At 45.5% G+C, this 26683-nt stretch overlaps 1 protein-coding gene and 1 long non-coding RNA gene across 4 annotated transcripts in view; one reads left to right on the top strand and one right to left on the bottom strand.

The window, feature by feature from the left end:
- LOC118316359 overlaps positions 1-26242 on the bottom strand; it is a 41492-nt gene extending 15250 nt beyond the window's left edge. Inside the window, exons 1-9 of one of the 3 annotated variants that reach the window (XR_007030481.1) lie at positions 26026-26242; positions 25650-25918; positions 23277-23413; positions 20135-20213; positions 18248-18344; positions 17305-17408; positions 16656-16788; positions 6678-6786; positions 1665-4259 (exon numbers count right to left, since the gene is read on the bottom strand). This is a non-coding gene — a long non-coding RNA (uncharacterized LOC118316359). The remainder of the gene's footprint in view (positions 1-1664; positions 4260-6677; positions 6787-16655; positions 16789-17304; positions 17409-18247; positions 18345-20134; positions 20214-23276; positions 23414-25649; positions 25919-26025) is intronic. The other 2 variants (XR_007030480.1, XR_007030482.1) reach the window with 2 other exon arrangements.
- On the top strand, positions 9603-13653 carry mafba (v-maf avian musculoaponeurotic fibrosarcoma oncogene homolog Ba). The gene has a single exon (XM_035644103.2). It carries the CDS (start codon positions 10169-10171, stop codon positions 11384-11386), a length of 1218 nt encoding a protein of 405 aa, XP_035499996.1. The 5' UTR covers positions 9603-10168; the 3' UTR covers positions 11387-13653.
- Positions 26243-26683: the final 441 nt, after the last annotated feature.

The following is a 26683-nucleotide window of genomic DNA, read 5'->3' as shown; positions in this document are numbered from 1 at the left end:
ACTTGTACAGGGGAGTGTATTTATTTTGCGGCGAGGCGACATCAGGAGATTTGTTATTCCCCGGCGTTGCCGAGTTTTTCACATTGCTCCACATCCCTGGGACCATATTTCATCCCCACACCCCCAATCCCCAAACAGATTTATTTACAGGCTCTCTTCCTGTACATACAACCGCTTCCAACACATGCATACATACTGCCACGGACACATAGACTCATGCATATATGCTATTAGCGTGCTCAAGCACAGAGGATCACAAACCCACCTAATCTGAAATCAAATGTACGAACACACACGACACACTTATGTACAAATATACAGAGACATTTTTCTTATGTCTTTGCTGCAGTGCACTCTATGGTTTTCCGATGAGGATATTATACAATGTTGCCATGTTACTGCTCTGTTTTGGTCCACAGTGTCATGATGGGGCTGTAATTGCTCTCATATATTCCACAAAACGATGATTCGTCATCAGCCCGGAGAGAACGAACAGGGGAACCACTTAATAGATGACATCTCCATCAGTAGATGTAGATTTCATGAAGCCTACATTGGTGTTGTGAACCTTTAGTACAACTCAAAGTGAGTACGCTGATAATCAATGTTAAGAGACTTAAAGCGCATGAACAAGCATGTACTCCAACCGAGCAGAGTCACTTTTTCCATTGTCCCACTTGGTCTTGTGAAACAAGTAGCTGTCGGGGAGGGTGGACAGTTTCCCCGTGAAGAGGGAGAGAAAAGGAGAGAGAGGGAGAAGGAGATGGAAATGAAAGATTAAGAGAAATGACGAGGGAACAGGGGAAGAGGAAGGATGCAAACAAAGAGAATGAGGCCCAATCGAATCCCATACCTAACGCCCCCTCTCCAGGAGACTCTTAATAAACGGGGGTTGGATGTGGTGAAATGCCAGGCACTCTGTTTAGAAATGAATAACCCGGGGATATGTGTGTGTGTGTGTGTGTGGGGGGGGGGGGGGGGGGGGGGGGGGGGATGCGTGCATGTGTAGGAAGGAGGAGGATGTTAGGAGTTCCTCGGCCCTAGGTCTCTCCCTATCTGTGTGAGTAATGATTCAGACTGCTAGTGTGGTGGTGTCGCCCCATCTATAACCATTTACACACAGGCACACAAACAATCACACACACACACGCACGCACACACACGCACACACACACAGAAGATTAATCAGACAGGAAACAGGGCAGGTGGATGGACGCGGCAGGCTGGGTTCATCCATTCAGTTCTAAAACAGACATGCTGTAAACACACAGGGAGAGTTTTAGGTGAGAGCAGATGCTGACCCACCGGCAGCGTCAGTGACAGCTTCACTAACACAGAGAAAGAATATTATATTCTCTCTCACACTCTCACACACACACAAACACACACACACACACACACGGTACATGCAGCTTCTCCTGCTGCCCCACACGTTTCACCATAGAGGAACAAAAAAGAAACAGATCCTGTTTGCAAGTAACATAATTTTAACAACAAAGTTGGCTATAAAATAGCAACAATATACATTTAATACAAATTATAAATATTATATATATTTAATACAAATAAGCTGTTGATATATAATTGGGTTTTTTTACATTACAATATGTGAAATAATTGTGGAAGGAGTCGCATATGGTGATGAACGTACTCAGAGTTATTACCTCTGATGATCCTTTCGGTTTTCGTTGTGTAGCTGTCGGCCCCAGAACTCTGTTCGGTTCCCTCTCACAGCTCTCGAGGCGTCATTGTCACAGGCAGCAGGGCCACTGTTTTCGGGAAAAGGCCTAAAAAAAACAATCTCTGTACACTTCCTTCTCAGCACCAAGCGTGTAAACACACAGTGAGCAACTAGCAGGTGACATGCTGAATATTTCCACATTTCCCTCAAGAGTCCCTAAAGACCAAAAACAAAGCTGAAAGAGAGTGAACATTGGATGTACATTAACCAGGAAGTCAGACACACATTGCCAATTGAATATTAATGTTGCTCAGTAACTGTGGGATGTTTAAATAAGCATCTGTTTGTTAACAGGTACCAACACATCAACGTAAATGGGATGATATGTCAACAGGCTTCCATCCCACCAATGGGCAAATGAGTCGGGCCATTCTAAATGTCCGGATTTTTAAGACCTTAAACAGCATCATATCTATCTTTTTTTTTTCAGGCAACATCCCTCCCATGCCCACATATACAGTGAAACAGTTACTGGTTGATGTGTCATTCCTTTTGCCCCTCTGGCTGAGGACATCACCCCTGAGCCTCGATGTTAAGTGATGTTGGACAAATTCCACGGATAACTTTTCATGAAAAACGTAAAGCTGATGGTAAACTAAGGTGTTACACCAGCAATGTGCAACGTATGTCTCTATTTAGGTAGCATAATGTTATGGTTATATAGCCTTCCCCAAAAATTTGAAAAATGCCAACCAGAGACTGTGAAATGAGAAGAACGCTTCCTAAGTTTTTCCGCCGTACGTTCTGCCATAGTTGCTCTAGCCTACTCTAGTCAATACAATAGTAAAATCTATAGATAATCCGGATTTACATATGGATCTGCACCAAATTTAACACACTCATAGATATCAGTCCCCTGAATAATAAAAAACAACCAATGCATTTATTTCCTGGGAAATTGGTGAAAATGTCAAAAAATAAAAAAAATTGTGATAAAGACAGTGATGAAAAGAATTCCTGGATCCCTCCCTTTGTTCAGATCCATCCACAAATGTACTCTTACATACCTTAAACAATCCCGCTGACAAACAAACCAACCAACCAACAAATGGACAGGGTTGAAAACACAACGTCCTCGGTGGAGGTAATTCCTCTTTCAATGTACATATAGGCATGTGATGGTTGCTTTAAGACAAACTTGACAAAATGTGAGCCTGGGTGTGATTCCGAGCACAAAAAGAGTGGAAAGTGTTTTGTGAGGGGAGACAGACGAAGCGCTCTTACAGTAGAAGGAAAACAGCTAGATTTGAGCTCTTATGTGCATTTGGAGATGTGGAACATGTGTGTCGATGTCAGCTTGTGTTTCTGCGAAAACAAAAAAGGAAAACCAGCGTGTAAATAAAACAGCCATTACATCAGATGATGTAAGTGAACATGAGTCCTTCGTAAACACTGCTTGTCCTGTGGGTTTAGAGTAGGTCGGGGTGTGGTCCAGTGGTCAGGGAAATGGCCGGATGACCTGAACAGTGCTGAGTCATGTCCCATGTGAGGGATAGAGCTGCCTCCACCGGGCTCCGGGACGTGCACTTAACCTGCAGTAATTACTGGAAACAACACTGAGAACATGGCAACATGGAAGTCGTGGAAGTGGCTCCAAGATTTCAAATTGCTCTGGGCCTCTCAAGGCTCACTGCGGGAAATCCAGAACTGTAATGTGGATGCTTAAGTTGGATTCATCAGACAGGAGCCCATCACTCACACAACAAACAACTGAAAACATATTTCGCAAATGCACTCTATATCTTTTGTATCATTAAATCTGCAATAGAGAGACAATTGTTTGATTAATATGGGACAGCCATTAAAGAAAATCACACTTGTATGGATAATGATCCATACAAATGGCTAACATTGATTGGGTTAGTAGCGAATGGGAGGAGGAGAGAGGTAAACCAGGCAAAAAGCGAGAAATCTGAAGGTGCGGGGAGAGTGGTAGAAGAAATGGGTTAAAGAAGAAAAACAGGACAGAATGAGTGGAGAAGAGAGGAAAAAAGGGCATATAGAGAAAAAGAGAGAAGGACCCTGCGAATGAGACCCAAACGGCTGCTAAAAATCATTAATCTTGTGGGGATCTGTGTCAGCGAACGGCGGCGACACAAAGAGCTCTAGGAGCAGCAAGGAGAGCAGCTCAGTGACCCGAACCCAATAGGCTGAGAAAGGCCCACCAGGCTTTAATAGACTTTTGCTGATCCGACACTTGTTTGCTGGGAGCCACAAAGAGGCGATTGCAGGGGCTGACAGGGGCCTGCAGGCCCGGGGGCTCCCCTCCCGGTCCATGATAAATGACCCAGGGTGGGCAGGGCCAGGGCCAGGGCTAGAGGAGAGGGGTGAGAGAGCCGAGAGGCAAGGGGGTCACTCAGCGAGGGAGGATGGACAGAGGAGAGAGGAAGAAAAGGGGGGGAGGGTGTAGAGCAGTCAATATGTTTGATAAAAGCATCATCTTCTGATCCAGCGTGAACGACGAGCCCAGACTTTATGACACGCAGGGAAAGTGGTGGATCGGAGGCTCCCGAACTGCCTGAGGAGAGGAGGAAAGTAGAATAGGTGGACGGAGGGGTAAAGGGAGGGGAGAGGGGAGGATCAGTCATTCCCACACACTCATACTTTGCAGTAAACTGACCTGGGGTCTGCTACAGCTTGTATGGGCAGCTTTTTGTTCTTCTTGTGTTCGCAAGTGAGACGGTGAGAGCAAACCAGCTATGATCATAAACATTTCTACTTAACACACTTGACGGGGAAATAAAACGTCTCCTCAGATATTACACGGAGCCATCAGAGGATTATTAAAACCCTGTCGTTGCTCTTAGCATAATAACACACCGGCGTTGTACTCGGCTGTGGATGACGTATATATTTTCCAGAATATTATATGAAGTGGAAATTTAATATAAGCCATGAGATACAGTACGGTCTGACAGCTCCATATGCAGGCAATTAGAGAAGACATTGAGCAACAAAGAATGCTCATCAACTCTGATATGTTAATGCGGAGTATTTCATTACCAGAGTGCTGGTGAGCAAAAGCAAAGAAAAACATTTATTATTTAACAGTTTTATGGAAAACCTGAAGTGTATATGGGAATTATTTTTAAAAGACGCAGGTGCCGCTCATGACTAGAGAATACATGCGATACAGTCAGTTACATATACGTTTCCTTAGAATCACAGTAGTTATTTATAATACAGATGTAAACTGTGGTCATGACCAGACAATACCAGGCTTCAATTATGTTATTTATGCCTGCGCTCTGATATTTGGTTCTTGTGGCATCGCCCACACTCTGTGGTCACACAGCCCCAGTTTATGATAAAAAAACAAAACAATGTTATGCATAAACCTCAGCAAAGAGCCAACTGGAAGGAAGCCAAACAATTGTACATAGCATTGCAATTTACATTAATGAAATGACCACGGCAAACGGCAGATTTATCGTTCCTCTTCTTCTGGGATTAAGCCAGTACAGTGCATGCCGACATTTATTTGTTGTTATATTTACAGCATGTCAATCAGAGACATCTAATCTCAGAAAAGGCCTACAATTATGCCTTGGCCTCGCCATCGTATTTTTTTAAAGAAAAATTGACATCCCTGCCTGCCTCCCTGTCATTTTCAAAAAGACCAAATAATTTCAGTTCTGAAGTTGGAGCTGTCTGCATGCGGTTAGTGCCAATAAAAATAATAAATAAATAAAACTACTGTACATGTCACTGGTGATACAGATCAAACCATTGAGCAATGACCAAATGCGCCACCAGGGGCGCCATGTCACAAGAAATAAGCCCTTATGTTCCCTGCACACACACAACGACCTGCTCGGCGGGTAAATGGTGAGAGTAACTGCTGCGATGCCACCGGGGAAGAATTATGACCGTCCACAGCAGCATGTGCAGGAGGAAGACAACGTGCAGGAGGAAGACAACGTGCAGGAGGAAGACAACGTGCAGAGTGGAATTTGTTTCCCCTTTTTTTTTTTGGAAGACAAACACAAGTTTTTTCACTGCCAAATCGATACTTTTTTTCTTCTTCATATTAATGAGATTGCCCAAACTTCACACTTATCGCACCTCTTGTTGTTGTTTTCCCGAAAGACCCCTCAGTCAATTACCCCTGATAAGGATGTGAGCTGTGTTCACAGACTGGCCTCTGCCTGTTTACACTGACGACGCGTCTTAATAATACATGTTTTCACAGGGACAATCGATCAGTCTGGAGTAAACAAGAGTAACGGAGGATGTTAGATTAGTGAGGGGGGTAATGAATAATACAACTAAAATTGTAAGAGACAAATGCTGGATTAAACATGGTGCTGTTAATATTTCGTGCCAATAAACAAGAGTAGATCAATTCCTGGAAACACACGTCACTCAGGGTGGGGATGTCAAATTATTTTATATATATGTGAAATTTCAGTATTACTGAATAATCAGTTAATTCAATTAACAGCGGATCATTTTTGACTAGTTCTGTCATCTTCTACATAAATTCAGTAAAAATCATAATCCGTATGGCAGATTTATATCGCAGTGAGACACGTTTCACACTAACGCCCATTAGCTCTCCTCATTGGTGAAAAGGGACTCATAAGACGTGAACCGGTAGTTAATGGAAGCGGTGAAGGTTTTTAAAACTTTTTGGCGGTTGCGCGTCTCTTTTCTCCCCCCCGCTCCATCACAGCTGCTCTTCCGAACTCACCGTCTCTCCATCTCCATCCCTCCCCCCCACGGGCCTTCGCACCTCGGCTGTACCTCCCGATCTGTTGTGCATGCATCCCCATGCACGAAACGGTCAGGCTGGGACCATCGGTGTGGACATTACGCACGCCAAAAGACCACTAAATTAAACCACCGTAGTTTACCCTCCAGAGTGGGACGGAGAGCGAGTCTGACTCTAAAAGAGAGAGAAAGAGAGAGAGAGAAAAAAAGTAGTATTCCTTACAATCACTGCATCCTCCCATACCGACGGAGTTTGAGCTCATCCAGATCCAAAGGGGTCTTGGCAGGGAAGCCCGCCCTCCGGGCAGCCGGTGCACATGCATGGATAGGTCCTGGAGCAGAAGAGAAATCCATAGCTATATATTTGAGGGGCGCGCCGTGCCTCTTCCCGCAGACCCATGCACCACGGGCCTCCTGTGTGGAGCCGCCGGGGCCTGTTGCAGGTGTGAGATGTGAGATGTGAGATGTGAGCCGTGGCACGCTCCGCAGCCACTGCAGCCTCCACGCGTCAACCGCTAAATGTAACATATGAAAGGTGATTTTATTTCTGTTATTCATTCCTAAAATCCGTAGGATGGGACTCTCATTACGGGGGCGAATAAGCAAGCATCAACACTTTTTTTTCGCTGTCCATAAGCACACGGATCACTTAATAGATCATTAACCACCGATATGCTGCTGACACGGACGCTTTTTTTTTTTCTTTTTACATCTCGTCTCTCCATTACAGCCCGTTACTGCCGAGGGGGGAGAGCCGCCGGCAGGCCTGCCTGGATCTATTAGACGGTGGACTCGGGCTATATTAGAGAGCATTACGACCTAATGGGGCAGCCGCCGGGTCGGCTTCAGAGCACATGGTCTCGACACGGCACGGCACGGCTCGACTCGCCCAGGGCGCCTTCTGAAGTTGGAGCTGGGAACTGAGATGCTCGCCTGCAGTTTCAGGGAAATGAAAAGAAATGAGGGGGACGAGTGCAACTTGAACGCTTACCTGCAGTTTTCTGCTCGTGGGCTCCCCCCCCAAAAAATATTTTTATTTGAATGTGACATTCAGGCATTTTGAGACTGATAAAGAAAGAAGGACGTGGGTCTGAAAATTCTCGATAAAAGATACAAATTAACGAGGAATAAATAAAGTCCAACGTGCTTCAATTAATCATCAAAATAGCCAATTATAGGTTTGGTTAAATATAATGTAATGTGTGCTCTTAAAACCTTATAATAATAGGCGAATTGCCTTGTATTCATACGAACAATAGTACTACTAATATAAAAAAAATAATCAGCAGGGACAAATGGGTAAGTGATGCATCATAAATCATTCTGTTTCTGTGAAGATGTTTGGATGAAAGGTGCCTGGCGATGCCTCATAATTGTTTCTAAAATGGTTATTGACAGTGTTTAATTTACGATGTCATATCTATTTTTAACTGCCACTGCTGTGCATAATGATTCAGGATCAAACTTGTTCGCAACTATGTCGAAATTATCCAAACAATGAGTGGGAATTGAGAACTGCTGTGAGGATATTGCCTTGGCGCGGTTTATGGGGAAGGGCAATGATTTATGACATGAGCTGCATCCAGAGTTCATCTATTGATACACTGCCGCACAACTCGGACTGATTAAGAATTTAAATTCAACAAATAAGCCCTTCATTATCGGATCTCATCTTTGGCAGCCTCCTCTTACGCATCCAGCCTGATCAATAGGGTCCGGTCGCGGCCGTGCTCAACCGTGGATATGAGGTGGAAACGAAATGATAATCCAATCGATCTCTGCAATTGACTCATTTACAGGCAGTTGCCTTTTCGTTCGCGGGGGGGGGGGGGAAGCGAGAGACATTTGCTCACAACACTTCTCTGCGTTGTCTCCTCGGACAATTAAAATACAGATCAAATCAATGAGACACACACTCGCGCGCGCGCGCATCCTGCGGAGGATCCGCAGCCACACTGGCCAAACTACCTGTTAGAGGAGACGAGTGCGTGAGGGGATTAAACACGTGCCACTGTGTGTTCACGAGACTCAATTGACAAGAGATGAATTGTTGTCTGTCATAATCGCAGGATGTGACCTTTGAAACGAGCGTCAAGTGAAGATTAAAAACTCCCAATCGCCAAATGGAAATAATCCAGCGTCCCGCCCTCCTCGCCGGGCCCCGTGTTGCCCACGCAGGGGCAGCATTGAGCCGGTTTTCTGGTGAGTCCCCCTGTTGTGACGCGGCCCCGTGTCCGAGCCAAGAGGAGCACGATGTGGGAATCTGGGAGTAATAACGGCCAACTTCTACTTTCACCGCAAACAATTACGCTTAACCCTATAATGGTTCCAACACAAGGTTAAACCAATCCACCCAGGTGGCGAGGATCGCGACTATATCATCAATACCAGGCACTGTGTGTAGGGGTTGGATCACGTTTGATCATTATAGGATGTCGTCCAGAACTCAGTGTCTCTGGAAGCCAAGTGTGTTTGTGTGTGCAGCAACACAGAGTTGTGTGTGTCCTTGTTTGCAGGGAAAGGTCAAGATTCAACTTTTCAGCATTGTTAAAAATGTACTCATTTATTTTGCAGGTAAAGCCAGCCTTACTCGTGAGTAGTTGTCTTGTTTTTTATCGACACTGCAACAAATATTAGTTGTAGTTGGTTCATAATAAATGAACTGTCCAAATAATTATGAAAGGTGAGTTTGTCTCTGGAGGAAATCGAGTTGTTTGATAACCAACGTTAAATAAAGAGAAGGATGAACCTTATCTTTGTGTCCACTGCAGTTACACACTGTTCTTTCTTCTTCTGGAGAATCATGCAAAGTGTGTATGGACACAAGTCTCTTGCTCTTTTGTGTATGGTTGGTGTTAAATATTGTTAAACGGTGAAGTTGCAGAATGTCCAGTGATCTGACTGAACGCCTGCGACCCTCTCGTGTTACTCTCACTGAGATGTGGAGGTTGCATCGACCAGCGCTGCGGGTACCGTGTCCGAGGAGCGAAGGTATTTCTCTCTCTCCCCCTCTCTCCTCCACGTTCCTCCCACCCTCTGCTTTTAGGGAAGTCGGTCAGCTGACTGTCTGAAGCTGTCAAGACTGTACCGCGCGCCCTCCTCCTCCTCCTCTTCCTCCTCCTCCCTCTGTTCCAGCGCAGGGCCCCGCTCCCATTGGAGAGCTGCGCGCTCCGGATCCATCCTCCCGGCGCGACGTCACGACGCGCTATAAGGATAAAGCGCTGGCTCGCTCCGAGCGCAGTCTGCTGGATACCAGAGAGCGGGAGCGAGTGAGAGAGGCGAGCCTTGAAACCTCTGCGGTGCAGAGCTGGAAAAGCTGCTTCTCAGCGAAAATTCAGACGCCCTATTTGCTCCGCTTGTGCCCTCCTGCCATTTTCCTGGAGAAAAAAAAAGGGACTTATAACCAAGACGACGAGGACTGGTGCCCGTCTCAGCGACCAAACGTGGTATTTCACTTATTATTATTATTTATCTTGATTTTTTTTTTGTGTGTATGTGTGTGTGATACACTTCTACTGAAGGGACTGAGGTTTTTATTTTTGCACTGAGACTCACTCCTACCTCCTGCCTGGTCTCCCTGCCAGATTATCCCGGCAGAAGTAGGCTATATGACGCAAGTCTGAAAGTTTTCCTCCACTACTTTTTTTTCGTTTTCCTCCCCCCCCCCCTCCCATCCCCACCTCCCCTCCTCCTCCACCACTCACACGGTGTTTCATGCTACAGCAAGTCTGTGCACAGCGGTGGAGGAGCCAAAAGAACTATTGCATGAAACAAGAGAGGAGAGAAGAGACGCTGATTAATAAGTCCGTTTTTGTGACGCTTGCAAGTACCGTTGCACATCTGCAAAAGAGTCGCGACGGCAACATGAGTGCGGAGCTGAGCATGGGTCCGGAGCTACCCAGCAGTCCTCTGGCTCTGGAATATGTCAACGATTTTGACCTGATGAAGTTCGACGTGAAGAAGGAAGGCCTGGCCGGGCTGGAGCGCAACGGGGTTCGCCAGTGTAACCGCCTCCAACCCCAAGGCTCCGTGTCCTCCACCCCCATCAGCACGCCCTGCAGCTCGGTGCCCTCTTCGCCCAGCTTCAGCCCCACAGAGCAGAAGAACCACCTGGAGGAGCTGTACTGGATGCCGAACAGCGGGTACCATCAGCAGATAGACCCGCAGACGCTGAGCCTGACCCCAGAGGACGCAGTGGAGGCCCTGATCGGAGCCACGGCGCACGGCCACCCTCCGCCTCCGCACGTCCAACAGCAGCTGCAGCAGCAGGGCGCTTTCGAGGGCTACAGGGGCCCGCATCACCACCACAGCCACCACGGCCACAACCAGCAGCACCATCACCCATACGCTGGGGGCATCCCGCACCACGCCGAGGAGCTGTCCGGGCACCCGGGCGGACACAGCCACCCGCACAGCCAGCATCACCATCACCACAGCCAGGACCCCGACAGCCCGTCCCCGATGTCCCCAGACTCCCACCAGTCGCTCCATCACCACCGCCACCATCACCACCACGGCCACCTGAGCCAGTCGGCGGGCCACCACGGCTCCGGGGGCGGACTCAACGTGGAGGACCGCTTCTCCGACGACCAGCTGGTGTCCATGTCGGTGAGGGAGCTCAACAGACACCTGCGGGGCTTCACCAAGGACGAGGTCATCCGCCTCAAGCAGAAGAGGCGGACCCTGAAGAACCGCGGCTACGCGCAGTCCTGCCGGTACAAGCGGGTGCAGCAGAAGCACGTGCTGGAGAACGAGAAGACGCAGCTGATGAACCAGGTGGAGCAGCTCAAGTCCGAGATCAGCCGCCTGGCGAGGGAGCGGGACGCCTACAAACTCAAGTGCGAGAAACTGACGGGGTCAGGGGCCAGTAACGGGTTCCGCGAGGCTGGCTCGACCAGTGACAACCCTTCATCCCCAGAGTTTTTCATGTGAGTTGTCAGAGCCTTTTTCTTGTGACCCCCCCCCCCCCCCCCCCGTCCCCGTCACAACAAACTCTTCCCCCTCCACCCGAAACCTTTTCCTTATTTTTTTTCCTCCCCCCAACAAATGACTGACTGGCTGATGAACAAGCGATAATAATCCACACCTCCCATACTGTTTATGATTATACGAATAACGGTAACAATTATATTCATATTAGAAGAATAATCCATCAAATAGTACTCTCATATATAATCATTTCTCCATCCACGTGTCAACTGAGATACAAAGAGCAACGTAGAGTGTCCGATCAGTCGCAGCATCTCTGTAGATTAGTTGCTTGTAGTGAAGAGACTTTTTCTTCTTCTTCTTCTTCTTCCAACGAGAGGATCGGCTGAGGAACTTTTTTTTAATTTTGATTTTTTTCCCTCCTCCTTTGAGGCTGCAGCTTTTTTAAATAATCTGTAAGTAGTGTGGGATGGCGTCGAGGTGTATAGTTGTCTTGTAATCCTGTTCTCTGAACTGATGGACATTGTTATGAAACAACAAGTAGCGATAGGCCACGCAGCCTGCAACTCCCATCCGACGAGTGGGGCCGTAATCTGAGAAAAATCTCCAAAAGCAAGACTCCACTTTATGCAAATTGAACTCCTGTCTACTAGCCCGTCACAGGGAGGGGGCACATTTTATGCAACATCTCATTGATTTATTGCCTGCTTGGTTATATTCGAATATATATTGAAACAAAAAAAAAAACTGCATTAAATATTAATCCTGCATGCTGGACATGTACGGTAATAATTTCTATTTTGTACTTTCATCTTCTCGTGTATATTAAGAGCATGTTGTTGATCTGCGCTTCTCCATAGTTTCTCGGGGGGTTAGAGAACCGCAGCGGGGACAGAACAGCAGGACTGCCGGTGCAGTGTCATATGGTGTGGGTTTCTTTTGAGCTTGTAAATATTATGCAACCGCAAAAAAACTGCACAACAAGATTGAGGAGGCTGGTTTGAACTTCTTTCATTCTTTGTGTTGTGTTTTTTTTTCTATATTTTTCATTGATTTTTTTATTGATTTTGATTTTTTTTATCATTTTGGGGTATTGATGGCGATAAGGAGTGCAGTTTTTCTTTTTTTTTCTCCAGTTGCATTTAAATACAACAAAACTTTGTGTGTCAAGTGCACTTTTTGGATTAATGATTTGCAAGTTTTCATTTTGACTTTTGTGCAGACCTCCCTCAAGGAAGACATACTATGATACTATATTGTGATATTATTTATGAGGCCCGGGTGCAAAGTTTTTGAGCATAATCTGCGGGAGGCTGAGGAGACGAACGTGTGGCCACGATATTAATCGGACACAGATTTGCACAGAAGAGCCTTTTGCGCAACAAACACACACGCACGCGCACACACACACGCACACACACACACACACACACACACACAATGTGGGTTTGTCCTTTGTGTCGTTTTAATCCAACGTGGCTTCTGTGCCACTAATTCAGAAACGTGTTGTCTGCCTTTCCATGAACCTTTTAAGAAACCACGTCGAACCCAAACAGAACCTCATCCTCTCATTGCAATTGGCGGCCACCTGTAGCACATGTTCACTGGGCCTATAATATCAAGGATTTATATTTTTTAACAATATTTAGAAAAAACGTGCAAACACTTACATGTCAGGGGTTTTATGTAAAGTTAATATTTAGATAACGCGAGCGTTTTAATACAAAGTGTGACTATTAATGCTCTATGTTTTCCTGATTTTTTTTCTGCAGGTCAGTAAAAAAGGGGACACAGGTTGTGCAAATTCTCAAAATGAAAACAATATGTACGTTATGTAATGTGTGTGTGTGTTTTTTTGTTGTCGATTTTTATTATTATTTGATGATTCTGGTTCTGCTGGCCAGATGCATAGTTAAAAGTTTTTATTTTAATGATTTAAATTAACAAACTGTCAGATCATATCATAAGCATGGTGCTTGCATTTGAAACTATTGTTGAAGACTCACGCATTTAACAATCTTTGGTTTGTTACTGATTCAACTGTGTTGAAATCGAACTGAAACTGCAGCAGCGGGTTGTTGTTATGTTTTCGCCGATTCCATGTACTTTGCGATGATGGGGATCAATTTTCAATCCTGTTTATATAAATAATAGTTAAACACTTAAATTTGAACTGTTCCATTCAGGCTGGTTTCTGTTTCGTCTTATTTTTGGTTGTTTTTGGAAGAAATTGTTTCCTATTTTGCTTATTAAAGTCATTGAAATGGCAATGCTTACCTCTCAGACCTCTTTTTTTTCCTCATCCGCCATCTGTGATATGATTAGACAAAATCAGACGCACGAAGAGTCACATTAACAACATTATTATAGTTGACAACAGTAATTAATAATCCCACACCCTGCGGTGACACACTCACTTAATGCCAAAAAGACTGAAGTTGACGGTGCAGCTAAACAGAAACAGGCAGAATTGTGTGCAGAAATGACTTTCTCCTTTAAGCGCAAATTGTGCGCCGACTCTGACGCCGTTTGCACTGCACTCATCCCTTGGCGTTTTATTTTGTTTTCAGACTCAATGGTGACGTGGAAACTTTGGACCACAGCCCACTGGCCCGCTGTGATTAGATCACAGGCTCCGGCCGTTTATGAGGCGCTGCGGGGAGATTCCTGCGCACGCTGCTGGCCTCTGGCGCAGACTCGTGCGGAAACCCCGCAGTCACAGGAGCGCGCGGTGAGACGAGACATTTGACCTTGCCAACGTCACGGGGCAGAGATGAAAACCATCAGATTTATATTAAGTAGTAAAAATATATATTCATGAATTTGTTTTCGGCGTGCAGAACTTCAAAAAAAAAAAAAAAAAAAGACAGTCTGACCCGGTCGCCTAATACGACGAGCCCGACCTCTGCTTCGACGTAATCCCCCGTGCGCGCCTGCCGGGTGTGATATTTTTTTTCATCGTTAACATTCATGGAATTTATGATTGCCATGTGTCAACACACTGGCAACATCTCAGAAGTGCGTTCCCCTCTAATCATGGCTGCACGCAAATCCCTGCGCACAAAATATCAACTTCATGGATTTATTCACCTATTAATGTATTCATATTTGGTTCGCTTGGCGAAGAACAGTGGCAGGATTATAGAATAAAAAAACACCTCCGTGATTTCGACGCACAAAGGAAAACGTCTTTTTTCGCTGTCTTTGCATTCCGGATAGTACATAACAATAGGAGCAGATAAGTAGAAGAAGAAGAAGAAAGGAGTAAGTGTTGATCTGGTCCCGGTCTAGAGTTTCTGGTGTCAGAACATTATCTGCTCCGTGTCTGTACATTCTCAAGGACAAAACTGCTAGGCAGAGAATCAACCAATGAGACCCATGCAAGGGAGTCTATAGTTTACATTCTCCCTCTCTCTCTCTGGACAGCCACTGCAGCCTGGGGGCACGAGTGCAGCTGGGGTGAACCAGGATAAAGAGGCCTATGTATTTACAGATAGGATAATAACAAGAAAAACCCCAGTAATATAACAAAAACAAGTGTTAAGTTGTGTATAAGCGGTCGTATTCACCTTCTTCAGATTTTATATAAGCATTGCTGTGTGTGTTGATCAGTGAGTCAGACACACGCACACGCGTGCGCACACACACACACACGCGTGCGTGCGCGCACACACACACGCACGCACGCACGCACGCACACACACACACACACACACACACACAGGAGGATAACTGTCTTTGTGCATTATGTGCAGATATTATATACTGTCTGGTCTGTCATGACTTTAGAACCCAGCACACATGCTGCCGCTCAGCTGGACATGCAGTATAGTGAAAGGGGAAGATCCTGAAAGTGATCGCCAAGGTCTCACAGAGAAACAGACGCATAACTATATCATTTCAAATGAACGTCTCTATAGATAGGTTAAAATGATATACCTTTATGAGAAATCTACGAAAGAAATACAAGTTCTAATTGACAATGTTTGAAAAAAGAGAATCTGAATAATGTTTTGTTGACCATGTGATTCACCAATTCATTCACATTACTCCAAAAGTGTATCTGTTACATTCCACTGCATTATCCCTGCTTATCATCGATTTGTGAATTATGCGTGCACAATTATTATGTTGCCGGGTAAGAGCCTGGAGACAGACAGATCTTTACCTGCAGCAACGGTCTGAAAGTTTGTGTTAAAAAAGAAGGGGGGGAGGGGGCATGTTTTTGTTGAGAGCCAATGACGCCAACTTCACAGAGCAATGTAAATGAAAGTGCGAGTAATGCAGAAAAGGCAGATGGGGGGGAAAGTAGAGAAAAGCATCAGCCTCAGCTCAGCGGAAGAGCCAAGGACACAGTGACCAGGCGTACTGTAATGATTTTAGTCTCCGATCACACATCCATGCCCCCCCACAGAGATCCTATCTGCATTCAGCCTGCTCTGCCAGCCTCCACCTCCAGCTCCTTGTCTCATCAGCAGCAGCAGCAGCAGCAGCCGCAGCAGCCGCACTGAGGGGCTGAGGGATGACAGCCCCAAACCCGGTTCATCGCCTGGACCTCAAAACGTTGTTAAGCTCATGTCAGCTTCAGCAGACCACAAGCTTTTAGAAACTCTCCAAGCGTTAGACTCAGCCCTCTGCAGGTTATTTCAAAGCTTCTTAAGTGTGCGTGTGCGTGTGCATGTGCATGCATTTACATTTCTGCCTGCTCTATACATTCAGACCTGAAACACCATGAACTCATTTGCATCTTGCATAATTTGTAAGAAGAGAGTGAGGTAATCTTTGCTAATTTTACAGGGCCATATACGGTTCTTTGTAATAACTACCATCTTCTGTATGGTTTGAACGCCTTCTCTTCTATCATGTTGATTTAATTCTTTTTAGATAAAATTCCTTTTAGCTGTATTGCACACACACACACACACACACACACACACACAGAGGCAGTCTAGCCCACTGCCACACCGGTGGTCCGCTGACTTTCATTAGAAGTGACTTCCCTGCTATTCTAAATCGCGATGATTTCCTGAGGAATTAAAGCAGGCTTTCCCCGAGAGACACACACTTACCAGTTAAGGAGAGGGTTTTCCAGAGTGTGTACGTGGGTGTGTTAGTGTTCGCCTACCACGACAAACACAATGACAATAGGGGATGAACGAATTATGTGGTTGTAATTAGCCTTTGTCTATTTGTGTTTTAATTTCTACTATCGAGTATTGTCAGACTCCTCTTGGCCTTCAAAGCCTTTTGCTTGCGTCTTCCAAGTATTCACCTTTTTCTTGTAGTGTGTTTCAGACGCGCTGCTGGAATCTCAGTTTTCCTCTTCTCCTCGCCTGTGCCTCATCTCGCTCTTCATCCTTCCCTTCATCTTCTCTCCTTCAATCCTCCGCCGAGCCCTGTCCTGACTGGAGTTCAGATCATGACAACATCACCGTGCGTGTCTGTTAATCACTGTATCGTCAGCCTGTTACACAAATGCAAAAAACAGACACTGGAGGACATAAATACAGTCTTATACAGTATGTGTCCACTGCATGCTCTCGCGCACACACGCACGCACGCGCACTCACACGCACACGCACACACGAAGACTGAGATGTTTCTAATTTAAAATTTGAGGTCTCTTGTTGTTTTGTAAACTACATTTTGATGTGGGAAATTGCAGCTGGCAGAAGATATCATTTAACACATATGCACGTCCAATGTTCGACAGTGACTGTGCAACGTTTTATAACCGTATGTTCATGCTATACCGTAATTACACCAACATAAGGGATAATATCTAAAAAGGCTCCATTTCCTCATGGTTGCAGACAAGAAGCACTCGCTCCTTTCCGCTGACCTCATCCTCCGCAGCCTTTCTTCGTGATGAATTTGTACCGTCATGGTCACAACCAGTCAATGGCCCGTATGATGGATACCTCTGGCCATGGCCGCAGCGAGTCGATGACAGTGACCCATGTGTACATCTCTGCTTCCGGGATATGAAACCCAATTCCGGGTTGGATTGATCCATGTCTGGCCACTGCGGGGATAAGGCCAGAGGGACGAGATAAGAGCAGACACCGGGCGGTCAATGATACGTTTGAACCGGCAACCTCTACAGCAAACAGGAGGCTGTAGTGATTTTAAAGGTATACAAACCACATTTCATCAGGACACCTGAAAGGCACTTGCAGGCACTTGTAAAGGAAGTATTTTACTTCAGGTGAAACAGCAATATCGCAAAATGAAAGTATAATAAAAACAATAAATTAACACTTAAAGGAAGGCAAAAGTATTCAGTGCAATAAACTCCCCTGTAAGTGATATTCTATTACCCACAGGGCCAACTTTGCTATTTCATGTACTGTTGAGTAGTTTGATCTATAACACTGCGTCTTATTTTTTCGAGCTCTTTACATGTTATTCATGTAAAATCTTGATTTGTAAAGTAAGAAGTGGATAGCAGCTAAATAAGTTTAAATGTGCACATAAATACAGTACTTGAGTTAATGTACTTAGTTACATTCAAAACTCTGATGAAAAATTAAGTGAAAAATGCAGAATCATGTTGGAGGTTGTAAAGCACCAATCAATTTGTCCAGTCAACTATGAAACAAAATATATTGGCTAGCTCCAGGTTCCAGGGATTTTTTTTTCATATCATAGTTAATGTTAATCCTTGAGTTTTGGACCAATGTTCCATCAACTCTTGACTAATCTCTGACAACTCAGTTTCAAAACATTGACTAAACTAAATGGTTAATTGAAAAAATTAATTCATAGATTAAATTAACTGATTTCATAGCCAATTATCTTGGTTGATATGTCTATTAGGATTATTTTTTCCATGAAGCGGTACAACGTAGACGTTTAACCTACCAGTCACTTCACTCTCTCACGTGAAGTGTCAGTGTGGTTTGTGCATGTGTGCTGTATCATCTCCACCCTTTGTGCTGTGCTCTGGCCTGTTGTCGCCCTAAGATGTGAGGTAAATAATTGAATGTATCCATTAATAAATAAAGTGCAGAAGGGAGAGGTGGGGGGGGGGGGGGGGAGATGGGAGAGACAGGTCACTCATCTTTACAATCACTGTGCAGGGAGTGGCATGCTGCAAACACACCGTGCACACACTTCTCTCTCTGCGCGCTCCTTCTCTCTATAGGAGGTGTCTGGACATAATAAGCATTAGCTGTAGTGAACTCTGACTCCGGGCTCAGGGCAGGATGTGGCATTACGACACATTTCCTCTCTGATCCACTGGGACAAGGCTACTTCCTGTCAAACAGGTGAAGGGAGGTAATGTGGTGCTACCACCACAGCGCCCGGCCAAGTCTTTACCTTCGACTCAGCCAAACTGTTTTCCAGTAGTTAAATTTGCAAGTCGGGAGTGTTATTCCTATATGCTGCAGCTGGAATTCAACATAAGAAACTTGCCAGGGGAGCCATAAGTGGAAAGGTGAATATGAATTAGTGGTTTTGAACCATAAATGACTTTATGAGGATTCATTATCGGCTATTGAAAAAACTTTCTGAAAATATATTTCCTGTTCGATGCCTTTTTGGTGGATGATAATTCTACCGCTAACTATCTCCTGCTTCAAGACACTGAACTAGACCTTTGGATTTATTTCTTCCTATATTTGTCTGCTGCTTGGGAAATAAATCTGAAGATGTACTTCTATGACGACTCACCAAATAAAGAGTTTGAATCCAAGTTCCACAGGCAAATCAAATAATATAGCCCTCAAATCATACCATGGCTCTAACATGCCCAGGAAGTTCTTTTTTCTGCAAATAGTAGTTGTATACTAATGCTCACTAATGCTTTCTTCTTTCTCTCTCACCCAGTCCCCCTGTTCTCGCATTTGCTCTCTTGCTTTACCCCTTGTTTTTTTTCTCTCTCTCTCTCTCTCTCTGGGCCTTCTTTTTTATTTTACAGCCTGATCTCTATTTAGATTTCCTCGTTTGGAGTTGCCACAACGCTCCCCGCTGCCAACATCTGTAAGTGGTTTGGAGGCAAGAGACACTATGGAAAAACATCAAAAAATAAAAAGAGCAGAACGGCACTGCACTACCACAGTTAGATAGAACCGAGGCTGTGAAAAGGATATGACCGACTCCCAGTATGAGGATGGCGGAGGAAGGAGAGAAGTGTCTGAACCGGGGCAATCACGTACATACTGTATCTTCTAGCATTTCAAAAAAATAAATGCAATACCTGCACTGTAGTTTAGAGGGTAGGGGGGTGCGAGGAGTTCTTGAGACCCCACCGTTTAGGATTTACTGCGGATTGACCTCAATCACGTGTCAGGTTTTAGGCAGATTGGATTTAAGCTGCAGCACTTTTAAAGAGATTATGTTATTGTAAGAGATTAGGGGAAGTAGATACATTGAAGGGAGCTAATGAGGGGGTTCTCCCCTCCCCAGCTGCCTGCCTAATTCAGTGCTCACTGTCCTGTTGATAATACACACTACAATAGTATTACTGTGGCATTAGGGGCTTAACAGTGTTGTGGCAGTAACAGCCACAGAGTTGATAGTGTGGCAGAGGCTCAGATGCTTGTGTATTTCATTCTTCCTATGCCATTTTGTGTGAGCATGTGGTTGCTCTTTATACACGTGTAGGGGGGTTTGGTTGTACAGTAGGGTCTCATTAGGTAATGAGGATGATTACGCGGCAGTAGGTGGTGGAGACGTGATTCAACAGCCACAGGGTGGGAGGGGAGAAGGGAACATGTGTCTGTGATTTGCGGCATAAGCACATACCATTTAATTGACACAAGCTCTCTCCGTCTCCCGATTGGTGCAGAGCTGTCCTCTGCATGTCTTCTCGGCCCTCCCTGTCCTTGAATCGGAGGTCAGAGAGACAGATGTGCAATGAAAGGGGCATAGAAGGGGAATACAGTAAGTGTGGAAACATACTGGGCTGAAAGTCGGCTGCGGCTTTCGGCCCAGTACCTTAAAAGGTAGAGAGTGGAATATTGGACGCATGTAAAAGTATTTTCTAGGTCAGGCTGTTGCAGCCATGTAAAGCAGAGGGATAAGTAATGCTATATGACTCTTCTGGAGCAGTAGTCGAGAAACTAGCAGAGTATCACCCAACATAGTGGGGCTGTTGGCTGGATGTGTGAGGACAGGCTTCCCCTTTGCATGGAGCTGCCCGTTCGATTCCCCTTCTAAAAGTAGGCAGGTATTTTTACCCAGGATAAAGTGCTGACCCAGTCTCAGGTAATTACACCCCTGTTGGGCTTTGGCACAGACATGTCAGGGCGTTGCTGAGTGCACCTTACACCTCAGCTACGGGTAAACCACACTTATCTCACTATTTACATGTGAGCGGAGCCTCGCTCCACATGAGAAAGAGGGAGGAGGGCACACCTTGGCAGAGCCAGGAAGCCTTTCTCCTGGCAGAGGCCCACTGACATCCCCACCCCGATCAAAGAACACAAACGTGATGGAACTATTCCACATTAATGCAAAGCATGTAACTGAAGTAAGGAATAAAGCAGCATCAACACTGCCAAACTGAGAGATTCTGACAATGCTGTGTCCGTGTGTGGTACATTTCCTGGCATGAATTCAATCCAATAATCCGTAAGAGGGTTAGGCATGTTCTAATCACCCCTAACAAAATAATGGTGAATGATCGCGAATGATGTGTATCTTTCTTGGAAGCAGTTTTTAGAGAAAATAATGGATCTATTCACAAGTCTGGATGGTGGTGACGCGAGGCATGACACTTGACGTGTTTTACACAGAGTTGTTTTTAGCATAATACAATAATACAACCATATGATCTTATATAAACATATAGAGCATGGAGGTATTTGAGGACTGCAGCTTGACCTACAGCTCACGGAACCTGAGGGTGTTGAGTTCAGGCTCAGACCTAAGATATAATTACAACTCTGCAAGCAATGAAACAGGTAAAGTAAAGTTTCAATATCAGAACTACAATAATAAACTGAAGAAGGTGCCGACTGATCATCCTCATCTCATCACATGCACACAAACCAAGACTGATGGCAAGTCAACAGGTCGCAACTCGCTCTCTTGCTAAGTTTAACAGTTTTGGAAGGATAGTTTTAAAAAAAAAAACAATTGTGATAGGTGATGTATTTCACTTTAGGCTGGAGACTGGAAAAGGTTCTTTTAGCTACTGGGCCGGCATGTAGCCTGAATCACTGCCAAAGCAGTGTTTGACATAAACACTTTTATTAGCCACAGAAAGATAGAGCTCAAAACATGATCCCTTTGAATCATTCTGTTTAACACTGATAACTATGATGATAAAAGCACAAGTCATCACCACAAAGTATTTATTATAACCATACCCGGCATTTAATGCAATTGTCAAGATGGTATTAGCCTCGTTTTAGCCTCAATTCCGTGTCTGGTCCTCGACTCGCTGCCTTTAGGAGGAAAAGTCTGGACTTAAATCAGTGAACATGTGTTTTTCAGACATGGTGTGAGAGCAGAGCAGGAAATCATTCAACGCTGTTGTCTTTACAAGAAACTTTCTCCAGCATCTATATATCTTCCCTCCCATTAAATGCATTTTCTATGGAAACTATGCGCTGTGTGTTGCTAGGCAAAGCGGGGGCTAAGGGAAATGGCTGTGGTCAGACTGTAGTCCTTGAAAGAAGAGGGGAGAACAAAACATGAGGAAGAGGACAGAGAGGGAGAAAAGTGAAGCATTGAATCTGAATCATTTACCTATGCGAGCGCACGCACACACACACACACACACACACACACACACACACACACACACACACACACACACACACACACACACACACACACACACACACACACACACACACACACACACACACACACACACACACACACACACACACACACACGAAGATAAGCACACAAATGCTCTCTGACTGTTCCAGCTGAGGTGCTGTGTAATAATACGCTGGTGGGAATGTGCCACTGCACGTTAATTCTCCCTTCACGCTTGCGTTGAGGAACACAGAGCCTCTAATTGATGCTAAACAAACTGCTGACCCAGACTCAGGATGAAGGTCTGTCAATGATGCACACACAGTAACACACACTCGTACACAAAATGTAAAATACACAATCTACCCCTAAATTTACAAAAAAGCGAATATGCAAAAACACCAGGTGAACACAACTGAGGCTTCCTAAATTGCCCGCCCACTTTTTTTGCATTGTATAAGAGGCTTATAGGTGCAGGGCATGAAAGTCATCCACCACATGCCTGAGAGTGAGACACCTCGCTGGCACTCTGCAATGTCCTTGGATTTTTGCAGGTACATTTGGGAACGTGAGTGTGTGTGTGTGTGTGTGTGTGTGTGTGTTTGTGTGAGTGTGTGTGCGCTGTGTGAGGAGAACCTTCTGGAGGGTGGGGGGCCTGAGAAGGTAAACTCCTACTCATCTTTGTCACACACAAACTTAGGCATACAAACACACATGCCGGCCTCTAAAGGAAGCTCCAGGGAGGCACAACGATGCCTTTGTGCGGGCCAGATTTCCCATGTCTCCCTGCTCCAGCACACAGATAGATCATCTCAGTATAGCCTGCTGTATGAAGGGCAAGTGCATGCACGCCACAGAGAGAGAGAGAAGAAAAAAAGGGAGGGAGAAAAAAGTGGGAAAGAAGGTAGAACCCAAACCACTTCTTTCCTTTCTCTTTTCACACTTTCCCCTTGTCTCTTGTGTCCCGTGTCTTTCCCCCTCTCACTCCCTCCATACCCTCCTCCCCCTTTTCTCTCTCTCTCTCACTCCGCAGAGGAATCCGGTCTCTCCGTTGGGATTGGAGCTCTTTGAAGGTGATCCAGAACTGTACTGCTCGTTGCCTCTACTGCCGCTGCTCTCCTCCCTTCCCCTCCCTCCCTCCATCTCCCTTCAACCCTCCACACTCCTCTCCCACCTCTCCGCCCTCAGGGGGCCTGGATCCCGCTCAACCAAGAGCAGCCGTGCTCCAAATCCAGGCCTGGGCTCAGCACTCCTGCCACAGGCCTCGCTGGCTGTCCCACTGCGCCACAGAGAGACACGGAGGTGGCAGGCCTGGGAAGACAAGAGCAAGGGGGCGATGAGACACGAAGAAACAAGGGAGGTGTGTTTGGTCACATTCACGTTCAACATTTCAGACAGAGAGATTACGAGGGAGATCCTTCAGACTCCACCAAGAAAAAGTAGCTTTTAATCCATCTCTCTCTCTGCCTCACAACTGTTTATTTTCCCTTTCATTTCATCCTCACACTCCCTCCCTTTTTCCATCCCACTTCCCCTCTCTTCCCTCCATCCCAAGGGCAAGCTCTTCGTGGACTCGTCAGACTGGTTTCTTTGGCACACCTCGAACACACAAACACACACTCGGGTGCCAACGTACACCGAGGCACATACCTCTCAACTTTAACAGAGGGTCCTTCACTCAATGCCTCGGAGTTGAGCAGGAAAAGACAGAGAATGACAAACAGACATGGGGAGAGAGAGGAAAAAAAGAGAAAAGAGACAGATAAAGAGAGGGAGTGAAGTGTGCATTCCTTTGGCTTGCCTGGCTCGGGAGCACAGGAGACATGTTGCTGGCTGTTTGGTTTATTATCCCCAAGCCATATGGGTTGGCAAGCTTTTGGGGTGTGGTGGAATACATTTGTGTGTGTTTGTGTGTGTGTGTGTGTGTGTATGTGTGTGTGTGTGGGGGTTAGGGTAAGGCAGAGAGTGTGATTAAACCTACATTATATATTTTATCACCTACAGTACGTATCTGTGTGTGTTCCAGGCCACAATAACCTGAGGAACAACACTCATGTTACTGCTTCCAATAAAACACAAAGAGCTTCCAGTACCTTTTAGCTTACACACCAATACATACCACACATTTATTCACATGCACACACAACGCAAATTTACACAAGCTGTCAGTTTCAGCCATTTGTGACATAAAAGCTTTAATTGCAGCTTAATTGTAGTCACATGCTGGTACAGTAACACGCAGTGTGTTTTGATGCAGGCAGCAGCATTTGATATTGAGGGATAATTCAGGTTTATTGCAACCTGGATCTCTTTACACAGTCGATGATAACGTTTTACTCACAGGAGTAATTGCTAGGCTCCAGTCAGATGACCAGACAGGTTGTGAATAAGCACACAGTTAAGCCAGATTAACTAAACCACCCCATAAGGAGATAAAACACAAAGTGAAGGCTCCTGAAAAGTAAATAATTTACTCTATGTAGCTGTACTGTAAAGCTGCTTTAACACACACACTGAATTTCAGACATTTTCCTGAATTTTTCCGAAGGGGTGAGAACGCAAATATCCACAAATGTTGCTCGGAACATCTTCCGTAAATTAGCCTACCAGCCCCCTAGTGAAATTTCCAGAAATTGGCCAAGTGAGCCCATGTGAGAATACAGCAGGAAAATGTCTAACTAAACAATTCAGTAAAACACAAACTTAATTCGAAAGCAAAGGAGTTAATATTCCCAGATCGCGTCTATTAATTTGGTGATTGCAACATTGATTCCCAACGCCAAGAGAACAGACTCAAGCTGTGACAACCTGGAGTTAGCATTTGGAATTTTACATCCAATCAGCAGCTCCATAAGCACAGTTTCTATTTTCTGCATTTCTCAGTTATTCCCTGCATCCATTGAAATCCTTCTGACTCTGTAACTTTCGTCTTAATCACCTTTTTCTGCCTTCTCTCTGTTCTGCACCTACGACGTCAAAAGGGTCAGCGGCAGTGTGTCAGCTGCATGTGACCAAGTGAGAGACTGCTGCAGAAGGTGTGTGTCGTGTGTGTGTGTGTGTGTGTGTGTGTGTGTATGTGGAAGGAGCAAGCTATCTATAGCCTGTGTATCCCTGGGGATTTGAGTCTTAAACTCCATATTCATGACACATCACTGTGGGGATTAGAAGGGCATCATCAGATAGAGGGGCTTACGTCAGCGGACACACACACACACACACACACACACAGAAAATAACAGACACTCAGTTGCAGACTCACCCTGGAAAGCACAGCATTTTCCACTTTCCAGGAAGTTCTTGACTTATTTCTGAAGGAAGTGTATAACTAAACCAATGAAAGGAAAGAGAAAAGCACACACCTGACTCTGCTATTCTACTATTTCAACCAATGTGACAGGGTGATTGACTTGTGTCACAAACCTGAATAGTTCAATGTTAATTTAAGCAGTGATTATTTGCCGAATAACCAACAGACTCCAGTGTTCTTCTGGCACTGCGACTTTAAAGTTGGACTAGGGAGTGCAAAATGCCAAAGATGAGAACAAACCACAATGTGTGAGGGGGAGCTGGAAGAGGAGGGTGAGCAGGGGGGTTGATTAAGGCCAAACCACGTGGAAGCTGATCTGCAGGAGGGAGGGAGTGTTAGCATAGGCAGCGTGGATCTGTGTTGTGATTGTTTGTTCGTGGCGGTGTGTGCATCCATGTGTGAGCGTTCTTATCTCCTCTGGCCCGCAGCAGCAGGAGCATCAGAGGAAGCACGTCCTTTCCTTCCTGTGCCTTTCACACGGTCACAGCACATATGAGCCATAAAGCTCTCTGCGTGTCCCCGTCCAACATACAGTGAGAAAGAGGGTGAAAAAGAGAGGGGGGCTGGATTGTGAGCGCCGAACATGTGCGTGTGATTTGTGGCGTGCAGCACATACCATTTAATTGACACAATCCCCTTCTTCTGTTTGGCGCAGGGTTGTTTTCTACTGGGAGGGAAACAAGGAGCAGCTGAGGGCAAGATTGGAGAAAACAGCGGAGGTTAGTGTAAGGATGAAAAGTGGCCTCGCAGCAGTAACGGGTACGGGGAGAGTGGATGTTCCGTATGAGCTGGTGCCCTCCACGGGGGAGCGGAGGAAGGACACCTCTCTGCGATACATTCTGCACCTGGCTCTGGGCTCTGGCAGGCAGCCATCCCCCCACTTCCCCTTTTCGCCCTCTGCTATGCATCTACTGCTCGGCAGCACCTTCGCCACCATTCAGTCGTCCCTCTGTGTCACTCAGAGGTTTGTCGGTAGCACCATCATTCACTGGCTAGAGGCCCAGGGAGGCCCTGTGGAAAGAAATATCATAATTGAGAAAAGTTATTTGTGAGTAACCGACTATTTCTTTTTTTGAATTGACATTGTCCTTGGTTTGACCCAATTATACGTTGTTCCTCTGTTTACACGAATAACACTGCATTGTCAAGGAGAACTGGTGGAAGATGCCTTTCAATTAACAGACAGTAAAACTGGCCTGCGTGCTTAAACAAGCTCGAGGGATAAAACCCCTTCATTTGCAGAAGTTCACCGAACGTGAACGAGAAGCCACGTA

This window comes from Scophthalmus maximus, chromosome 3 (genome assembly GCF_022379125.1).
Source record: "Scophthalmus maximus strain ysfricsl-2021 chromosome 3, ASM2237912v1, whole genome shotgun sequence".
Taxonomy (NCBI): Eukaryota; Metazoa; Chordata; class Actinopteri; order Pleuronectiformes; family Scophthalmidae; genus Scophthalmus; species Scophthalmus maximus.
The sequence above is the reverse complement of the archived record's forward strand: the minus strand, read 5'-3'. Positions and strand labels throughout refer to the sequence as shown.